Here is a 10,817-nt window from a genome sequence, read left to right on the forward strand (position 1 = left end):
CGAGGATCATCATCGAGCTGAACGTGTGCTGAACTCGGAGGTGCCGTACGTTCGGTACTTGGATCGGTCGGATCGTGAAGAAGTACGACTACATCAACCGCGTTGTCATAACGCTTCCGCTTACGGTCTACGAGGGTACATGGACAACATTCTCCCCTCTCGTTGCTATGCCATCACCATGATCTTGCGTGTGCGTAGGATTTTTTTTTAAATTACTACGTTCCCCAACAATACCCAGCTTTGCGTGGGGGCTCCTTTTAGCAGAGCCGAACAACACAATTAACATGAATCGCATTCAGTTTGCAACCTTGTTGTACATGTCAAGCCATGATATGCACTTATTTGACTTCAGATCTTTGCCAAGCTGGGTTGCCTGGCTCCTGTGTTTACCCCTACGTTCCTGATTGTTTGGCTAGGGAGTAAAGGGAGCACCTCTGCAATTGTTATGACCGGGTCATCCGGGACCGAAAGCTAGCGTTCTTACATGATATAATAAGTCGGCCCCAAGAGAAGAGGGTATAGCCTTGAGCTCACCACCACGATTCTTCGAAACCATTAGTTTCCGTTGATTATGTATATCCAGATTATGAATTTATTTTCGACCCGAAGAAAGGAGCCCTTGAAGGAACTATTTTCATCATAAGATGTTTCTTACGTCAAAAAGTAATATAACATAACACTCCGCCTATATTTCATCTGTTCGCACCTGATGGCTGGATTGCCACGTTACCCGAACTATTGCTTTGTTTTCAACAACACATAGTATGGAACACTTCCTGATCACTGGTCGGGGAGGTTGAAGCCGACGGTCGATTAAGATAACATTGTTTAAAAACCGCGTATTTAGACAGACCAATGTAAAGTACATAGATACATAGAATTGGCAAAACTACTCTTGGTCGACATTGTCTATCAACTATTCTAAAGCACAATCTTTCTGAGAGTAGCGAGCAGAGGACATCACATCATCATACACCAAGCTAAGAGGTACCTCTTGTCCGTCAGGGCCCACTGGCCCAACCCAGGCCATATGCTCCGGGTCTAGCTTGGTGAAACGGGTCTTTACCATCGCCCATGCCTCGCGCGCTCCTTCTCGGCATGATGAGATCTTCCATAATTCAAACCGCCGCCGAGCTCGTTTAAAGCGACCACCTAATTCGACCATACTCTCTAGTGGCACATCTGACGGCCATAATGCCTTCACCATGCTCTTCATGGCCTTCCAGGCCCTCTTGTGAGTCTTCGTTAGTTCCTTAAAAAGGTTCCCACCATAAGAACTGACCTCTTCCTCGGGCCGCCCAGTCAGGAGACCTAAACAACAGGTGTCGCATATCATCATTACCACGTCGGTATTACATGCTAATGATATGGCAAGTGCAACACTTACCAAATGTGCCACCTCTTAGTTTCTGGTTTTCCTCCAAGGCTTGCGCCAACTGAGATTTCAAACTCTCGATTTCTTCGGCTTTCCGCTGATTTTCCGCCTTCAGCTCATTCTTCTCCTCATGACTTCGCGCCAGCACTCATTTGCCAGCCTCCGATTCCTTTCGCAACTGATTTACAGATTCTACAGCTATGGGGAAAACATGGTGTAAATACACAGAACACACCACATACTTTTCTAAGCATTGCAAACAGCCTTTCTACTTACCAGAAAATTTGTTGGTTTCCTTGGCTGCATCCAGTTCGGCTTTCGTACTGAGCAACTATGTCCGGCTTAGCTCAAGGTCCTCAGATAGCTTGTTGTTTTGCTCTCTCGCTGCTTGTACAAATCATAGTAAGTATGATCCTTAACCTGGGCATCTCGCCCAATTTAAGGCTTGGGGCTACTAGGTTAGAGGCTACGATCTACTTTTAAGCTGATTATATCATATACCTACACTTTGGCGGCAAGAAGGCTGGCGATCCCTTCAAGACCAGTTCGGGCTGCTCCAAGGTATGCATCCACCAAATTAAATGCATTGAATTCCTGGTTGGCAAAAGCAATGTGACGTAAAGTTTCCCTCCGGTGGCGGTGATTCATCACGCTCTCAACTTCAGAGTTGGTAACTAAAACATCGTCAGAATCCTCTGGAGGGGCGCCTGTAGCCACGTGTTAGCAGAGGCTCTGGCTTGTGTCGAAGACCCAGGACCGGAACCACGCCCTGGCATGCTCGGGGAGTCTTTGAACTGACGCGACGGTATTTTTATTCTGGAAAGGCAATCAAACTTCAGAGAAAGGGTATCAGGAAGCGACACCTACCGTGATTCCAAACACGTTACCTCTGGGCCGAGGGAGTGGCGGTTTCTGCTTCGGCGGAAGCCTTCCTCTTGGATACCCCGCTAGGGGCCGAAGGGGGGCACGTTCCGTAGTCCTCCTGCGCCTGTTCGGTGCGTAGTACGAAGACCCTTGGGAGTGGAAGTTAGCACATTCGGGATGGCGCGAGATGAGTGCCTTGTTCGAGAGCGGATCCTCTTTTCACTTACTTTGGAGGAGGGAAGAGCCCCAGGATGGTCGGCTGTCAAAGCAACTTTGTTATCAAGGCTCTCTTGGTAAAACACCCCGTCTTCAAAATCGATCAACGTTTCCGGGTGATCATGATACACCGGATCGTCGTCGCGGGCATAATCTTATAGTTGAGGAGAGGGGCAATGGACGGACTCGATCTGACGCCTCCAACCCTGTCCCAGAAAGGATACAATCTGTCAGAGTTCGGACGTAATCTTCGAACTTAGTGTAATGGACTGCGGCTTACCCAATCTGCCGGATTCTAGCCGGAGCAACCCTCTCGGATACTCATTTGGGAGAAATCCGCCTCTTCTCCTTTGTAGAGGTCGGTTGTATTTTTGCTAGGGCCGCCTTATTGTCCGGACCTAGTCGCTTAGAGCGGGTTGCATCGCTGGTACCATTGTAGCACCATAAGGGGGTCCCCTTTGCTGAAGGGGTTGTATGCACCTAGTTATGGCGATGGCCATCACTTCCATCATGGCCAGCTTGCTATGAGTTAGGAGCCTGACTTTGGCAGCTAACAAGCGCACCTCTTCGCTGTCCGGTTTGGAGGGGCTTTAGGCCGACAGTTGAACCGCTTCACCGGTGGGACGCTTGAGTATCGGGGTAGCCATCGCGGATTGGGTCAGCGAGGGGAACATCTTCGATATAAAACCACTCTAAGGTTCATTCCTCAGGATCTTTTCGTGCGGTTCTGATGGGATATCCTGTCCCGACTATGCACCATGCTTCGGCTTCGCCCACTTCGAATATGGACCCTCCTTGGGAGCGGGGGACGAGACAAAAGTACTTCCTCCACAAATCGAAGTGGGCCTCGCAACTCAAGAATATCTCATAGAGGGCCACAAAACCAGAAATGTGCAATATCGACCCTGGGGTGAGGTTGTGGAGCTGGATCCCGTAGAACTCTAATAGACCCCATAGAAAGGGGTGGAAAGGAAAGCCTAGACCTCTTAGAAGGAAAGGCATGAAGCATACCCTCTCTTCCTTGCTTGGAGAAGGGGAATTCTCGGCGAGGGCTTGGCTGTCGACAGAAATAAGTCCGGCGCGGATGGGAACCAGATCCGTCGGGGGAAGATAACCTTCCGTCCACAAGCGGCTCAACTGGAGGTGTGAAACTGAACAACTTGACCAATCGCCTGGGAGTGGGCCATGAGGGCGCGAGGATGAACCTGGAAGGTCGGCCATGGCGCCTAAGAATTTCCTCGGTGCTATTTTTTGTGAGAGGGGTGGGTCAACCGTCCCCAGCTCCTTTGGATCTATAAATAGGCATGTCGCCTAGAAGTTGGAGGGGCGGGTCCATGGAAAGACGACATTGGGACGCGCGCCTTCTGAAAAGGCGTGCGATGGCCAGGGCTGGCCCTTGCCGAGAGGTAATGCATTAAAACTCCGACGGTCCCACCTTGATCTCAAGATGTCTTTAGATTCTGGATTGATAAAACTGTCCGGGCCCAAGCATGTGATCAATGCGGGTCGCGTTGGTCAGTGAATTCCCAACACCGGCCTGGATGCCGGAGAGTGTTTGGCACGAGAGCAAGGCTTCGAATTGTATAAAGCGACGAAAGAACTCGCCCCGCAAGCTAAAGATATGGAGATACCGGAAGACAATCCCCAGCGTTGGAGGCTAGTTCGGGGGCTATTGATGGAGTCATGGACTATGGGGTCCTCAGGGCATCCGTCCATGATTTACGAGCGAAACTGGTTGGCCGTAGCGAAGCTTCGGCCGAAGATCTTTGAGGCCATGGTGTGCCCTCCAAGTCAAGGCCTGCATGATATTTCCTTCATTGTAAACCGACTTCATGTAATCCTAACCCTCTCGGTGCCTATATAAACCAAGGGTTTTTAGTCTTTAGGGCTAGAGCTTCATTCATTACCTTTCCCATCTAGGGTTTAGCTAGCCTAACCTCGAGGTAGATCGACCCTGTAATCATACTCATCAATATAGTCAAGCAGGAGTAGGGTTTTACCTCTTAGAGAGGGTCCGAACCTGGGTAAAACCTCGTGTCCCTTGTCTCCTGTTCCTCATCGATCCCAGATCCACAGCTCGGGACCCCCTACCCCGAGATCCGCCAGTTTTGACACAGCAGCGGCGAAGTGGGATAATTCTTCCTGGATTTCCCCATGTGATGCCCTTTCTTGGTGTGGCGTCGACAAGTCAGATGATGGCGTGAATCATCGAATACTCATCGTGTTGTTATTAGCATTTTCGATGACTGAGGAGGGGATGTTGTTTGGCATGTTTTTGTTCTTTAGTTCCGTCTCCGTTCGATGAAGCCTAATGCAAATATTACTCTATCCAAGGACTTGTGAGGTTTGTATGCCCCTCTTTTGTTTGGTCGGAGTTGTGATTATCTTCTAGCTCGCGTTGTTTTAGCTTCTTCAGGGTGACGACCTTTCCAGTTTGCAACCACGACGCTTGCTGGTCTAAATCGGCAACTTTTTAGGCCTTCTTTGGTTCATAGGAATTTTGTTGGAACTGTAAAGGATAGAAACTTCATAGGAAAAATCCCTTTGAAGCCTTATGGTTTGTAAGAATGGATTCATATTCCTGTGTAGGATATGATTCAATCCTTCACATTTCAAAGGAAAAAAACATTAGCCTAGACTTAATGAAAAAATTCCTATCTTATGCATCAAATGACATGTCTTTCTCTTTAGGAATTGAGATGCATGCCATCTCACATCCTATGATTTTCATATTCCTATACTATTCCTATCCTATCAATCAAAGCAGGCTTTAACCATCACTTCTGCAAGCTCCCCGGTTTCAACAATGTTGCGATGGAGGCCCAAAGACCGCAATGAGCTTTGCTCACGGCACGTCTTCAACAGGCACATTAAGAAAACGGTGCTGATTTTTGTAAGGACTTAACTGTAATTTCTCATGCTCGTAAATGATATTTTTGTAAATGCTGATTTGATTTAATATGTGATCTTTGACCATTTTGGAAAAAACTCTTAGTTTTCTACACTTTTGAGTAAAGGGTACACGAATGTGCCGTTTAAGCCTTTCTGATGCGTGCAAGGATTATTTATACCCAGCAATATTTACCGGAGGTGCGTATAGATACAATCATACAAATAGTAGGACATAGAAAAAGATACTAGTAGAAGTATAGTATGGAGGGACACCGCACGGGGAGCCGTGCCCTGAACCGGAAGCCCGAAACGTGTCAGGCAGACGCCCCTACGCGGCCTCGACACGTCACACTTCCCCAAGTACTCCCATTACCAACCGCGGTCCCAACCGAGCCGAGCCGCGCCGAGCCGCGCGCCGCCCGATGCCGGCTCGGCTTGTCGGGATCCAACACGTGTACCCGCTGTCCGACACGTGGCCGGCCTCCATGCGCTCGTAGTCCCATCCAACTAGCTCCCCCCTGTTCCCATTTCCAAACAATTTCGGTTTAATGGAGGGAGCAGTCTAACAACGAAGGAGATTAGAGCGACACGCACGCAGGCCTCCTTCTCTTCTCCTCTCCTCTCCATTCCCATCCCCCCTCTCCCTCCCTCCCCTCTCGCTCGAGGATCCCACACGCCGCGCGCAGGGATCTGATTGCCGCCGATTCTGCTGGCTCTGCTTCCCCGGCGCTCGTCGATTGTTCGTTCCTCCCTGGGCGCTGTGATGTTCTTCCCTCTGGGTTTGGAGACCGAGAATTGCCCGGCGCGGGACGGATTCGCGGCAATGGCGAGGTCTTCCTGAGAATTTGGCCGTCCTTGGAGGTTGGGGGGAGGAGGGATTGGCGTCTGCTTCGCGGCGGGGAATTGCTTGCTCTCTCTCTCTCTGCCGGACGGACATGGCGTCGAGGGACTTCTTGGGCAGGTTCGGCGGCGAGAAGGGCTCGTCGTCGGACAAGGCGGGGGGCGGCGCCGGCGAGCCCGACGAGGTGGTCGAGCTCAGCCTGGGCCTGTCCCTGGGCGGCTGCTTCGGCGCCAACTCCGGCCGGGACGCCAAGAAGCCGCGGCTGGTGCGCTCCTCCTCCCTCGCCGCCATGTACTCGCTCCCGGGCACCAGCGACGACCTCGCCGCCGCCACGCCCCCGCCGGCGCCGCTGATGCGCACCAGCTCGCTCCCCACCGAGACGGAGGAGGAGCGGTGGCGCCGCCGCGAGATGCAGAGCCTCAAGCGCCTCCAGGCCAAGCGCAAGCGCCTCGAGCGCCGCACCTCCATGAACTCCGGCAAGTCCGGCGGCAGCAGCAGCCGGGACGACGCCCAGGAGCCGCTCTACCCCAGCGCGTTCCAGCTCCGCCGCTCCGTCGTCGACCAGGGGAACACCTCCTCAAGCATGCCGGAGCAAGGTATACACATGCTTTCATCAGCTTCCCTACCACTCGAACTGTTTGCTACAATAAGCTTGCAATTCCCACTGTTCTATTGCGTTCCCTTGCTTGAATTATTCATTCAGCTGCCTGTTCTGGTTGCCAAGCTCTCGGCGATCCATGCAGGTCGGTGTCATGCCGAGCTTACCGTGGTTCTTTTGGTAGGAGATGCATGGGCAGAGGGGGGATCTAGCAAGTCGAGTGTTCTTTGCCATGGATCTTGCTTTGGTCTTGTGATTTACTGGGATCGATTCGTTAGAACGCTAGCTGAGCCGATGCTTTTCTTTTTCGCCAAATTCATTAGAAATGGGGAATTCTTTTCTGCACAACCTGATGATACTTCTACGTACGCATGGGATTTGTTGTGTTCTTTTCGGGGCGTTTGTTTTGGGTGATGTCATTTCTGGGATTATTTCGAGCCGTGCTGTTGCTCCTAGGGTCTCAAGAGATGCCTTCTACGGCATGTGTCTAAGCAGTTTCTAAGCTTTTAGTCACTACTAACAGTTACGTAGCGTCAGGGTATGATTATTCAGGCTAATCATTATCCGAGCAGCTACTACTAAATATAAGTATATGATTTGAATTGTCTACCTGAAAACTGGAAAGCACTGACGATTAGTAAACGGAAAAGAACACATTGGGATATGAATCTTTATTGACATGTTGGAATATGAAAATGTGACATCTTCTCCCCTGCATTGGTGCAGGTAGTGCTGATGGCGCTGAGGCGAAGAGCACATCGAGCATGGAGATATCTTCTGATAATAATAATAATAACAATGCCAGCAACCAGAACAAGTCCCTCCCGCCGCCGGCACCATCTCCGGCCGGGAAGCTGCCGAACGGCATCGTCAAGGAGCAACCGCCGTTGCGGACCCTCCGGTCGCTGACGATGCGCACGACTAGCACCGGCGACCTGCGGAAGAGCATGATGGAGGACATGCCGATGGTCTCGTCCAAGGTGGACGGCCCCAACGGCAAGAAGATCGACGGCTTCCTCTACAAGTACAGGAAAGGGGAGGAGGTGAGGATAGTGTGCGTCTGCCATGGCAACTTCCTCACGCCGGCGGAGTTCGTGAAGCACGCTGGCGGCGGCGACGTCACGAACCCGCTCAGGCACATCGTCGTCAACCCCGCGCCGTCGGTCTTCTTGTAATGTCGGAATGTACCTAGGGGGAGAGATGTTCTTTTCCTCTCTTTCCTTTTTTACTCTGAATTTTTAGCTATCATTACAGTGTATTATGTTTAGCGCCCTGCCTCTCCATTGAGTGGAGAGGAATGCAGGGCCTGCCTGAGGTGTTTACTGTAAGTTAAGGGGGTGAACTAATTTGAGAGAATTATCAGCTTCACAGTGTCCACAATGGATATGCTGCTTCAGTCGATACGCGTGGCCTTGCAGTAACTGTAAATGTGTAAGGTTTAGGAGAAGTCGATTTTGCCCTGTTCAGTTACCCCTTACTCTAAACGCGTATCAACTCCAACACCGTACAATCAGATTGTGTAATTGGTTGGTAAGTGGTAACGAAGAGTTTTCATGAATATGTTGTGGTTTGCAAGGAACAAAAATGCACAGTAGTAGAAATATGTTGTGGGCGTCGTCATCTTCGTCTCCAATATTTCTCTATTCGATGACTTCTTTTCAAGAACTTGGACCTAGATCCACCCCTGTTCCTCTCTTTCCCTCTTCATTTAGACCATGATGATGGCCATCATGAGGAGGCACCAATGAGAATTGTGGTGGCTCATATGTCGATTCCTTCCTACTTGAACCATTGCATGGCTTGGATCCGTTCGCCTATGCTCCCTTCCCCCCTTCCTCATGTCTTCACAAACAAACTCCTTGTAATCTACCGCGTTTTGGGGATCTTGACCAAATTGGTATAACTGGTAAACGGTAACGAAGAGTTTTCATGAATTTATGTTGTGCTTTGCAAGGAAAAAATGCACAGTCGTAGCAATCTGTCATTTGCTCTGTGCTCTCTCTTCTTATGCTCCTCCATCGCTCCCTTTCCTTTCTTGTCCTCGACCGAAGAGGGGCGGAGTGGGTTTCCCTTGAGGGACTAATGTGTTTGCCAGCATATACAAGAAGTAAGTCCCCGAGGAGTTAAGAGAAGTGTGCTGGAGTTATGGAGGAGATTGTTATTCGTGTGGGAGATGACCCCTAAAATGGAATCGAAGAGCAATTGTTTCGTTGAGTCGTAAGAGGAACAATTGACTTGTGCGAGAAGAATAAAGTCATTGTGAATACAAAGTTGTTTTCTAGTTTCATTTTTCTCTATTTAGTGAATTTAGTGAGAGGGCAAACCATACTATTCGCGCCGGGGTGGGGGGGTGGGGTGTCAAATGTAGTTGAGATTTAGGTCTTCGATGTGTGCTCAATCATAAATCTATTTCTTCGAGTGAAGACAAGAGAAATCTCTTCATGATAAGTGATTTTTCTCCGAGTCCGAGACGAAGTTCTTCGGGACTTAGAGAAAAAATCACTAACGGTTGAATCAACTTGCATCGGATTTGAATCACAAGTCCCTCTAACCAGAAGTAGCACTTTGGCATAAGTGTGAACTGGTCGAACAAATCACTTGTCGCCATTGAGCGCCACTGATTTCATCTCTACTTGCATTACTTTTAGTATTTTTCCTCTCTTTGCATTTTCCTTTGCCTCGAGTTTCCCCTCGGTGTTCAGTTCTTCGCAACTGATATGCATTCATCTCTACGATGTTCATCATGTTTACTCTAGAGTTATATCTTGCAACTCCTGTATGCTTGTATGTTTGCTAGTTGCATTTTACTCTAGTAAAATATGTCTCTATCATCACTAATGATAGTTTTATCTCTGTAGTTCTACCTAGTTTTCTCACTAAGTTTGTTAATGCTGTAATTTAATCTCTGCATTGTTTCTACCTTAGAGTAATTATTCCGTTGTGCTTCTTCGAGAGAATTCATTTCTTTCGAAGAATTTTTAAAATCTTCTACTTATCCCCCCTCGAGTCAATTTCTAATCCTACAGTAAGCTTATAGTTGGATCAGATATCGACCAAAAGGGGTTTGAATCGGAGATTCAACAAATACATTGAAAAAGCAAGTTTTGAGAAGTAGAACAGTGTATGCAGAACAATTACTAAACATAATAGAGAGTAGGCAAAAAGTGGACGAGCAGATAATGTATAGAAACAACTAGAAAAACAAAGGTAAATCTAAGTAGTTGTGCATACGAGGGTAAAGATAACATAGGCATTAGAATGACTAAGTTCTCAGAAACGTCTCCACAACATCCATAGAGAAAATACCGCAGAAATTTGGCCCGAGCGCCCCCGCAGCCCATGCGTCATGGACCCGTGAGGAAATCGGCGTGGTGTGGAGCGCCTGGGAAGATTGGGCGATGGGGAGGGCGTCAGGTAGGCATCGACACGAGACTATAACACACCGAGAATCTAGCTACAATAATTACACACTAATGGTGCCATGTCATCGCAAAAAGTTTGCTAAACCTCACTTTGATCCAAACTAAGTTCAAATTCAAAATTTAAAATAAAGTCAAAATTAATATTTCTTCAAACTGCAAAACTAAAATGTTCACAATATTCTATAAACCCCCTAATTATTGTCATGTTGAACCCAACAATTTTTGAACCACCAATTAATCCCTAAGGATTTATAAAGTGGTCCATTAGTAAATATTTTGGCCTTTTTAGAATAAAAAAATAATTAAACATTTTCAAATGGCCTGGAACTTTTTGTGCAACTCTAGTAGGTTACAAAGTAATTATGTACAAAGTTTGAGTTGAAACTTAAATCATTTTGATAGATAGAGAAAATACAAAACAGAGGGAAACTACAAAAACAGGAAATGAAAATGGAAAAGGTCCTAAAACTATTGGGCCACTAAGTCATAAGTGGCCACAATGCCTGGCCCATTTATCCCAGCCCACCACTACCTCTGTTGTCTTCTATCTATGTTCACAGGGGACTGGGTGGCTGCTACCTCTTGAGCACTGCGTTGGATTTCCCCGAA

General features: G+C 48.3%; 1 protein-coding gene across 1 annotated transcript; it reads left to right on the forward strand.

Annotated features, from left to right (window-relative positions):
* The first annotated feature begins 5,873 nt into the window (after positions 1 to 5,873).
* On the forward strand, positions 5,874 to 8,299 carry LOC123044280 (ninja-family protein 2). The gene is made up of 2 exons (NM_001426744.1): positions 5,874 to 6,784; positions 7,513 to 8,299. The coding sequence occupies exons 1-2, from the start codon at positions 6,283 to 6,285 to the stop codon at positions 7,959 to 7,961; spliced, it is 951 nt and encodes a 316-aa protein (NP_001413673.1). The 5' UTR covers positions 5,874 to 6,282; the 3' UTR covers positions 7,962 to 8,299.
* The last annotated feature ends 2,518 nt before the right edge of the window (positions 8,300 to 10,817 follow it).

Source organism: Triticum aestivum, chromosome 2B (assembly GCF_018294505.1).
Source record: "Triticum aestivum cultivar Chinese Spring chromosome 2B, IWGSC CS RefSeq v2.1, whole genome shotgun sequence".
In the NCBI taxonomy this organism is placed as follows: domain Eukaryota; kingdom Viridiplantae; phylum Streptophyta; class Magnoliopsida; order Poales; family Poaceae; genus Triticum; species Triticum aestivum.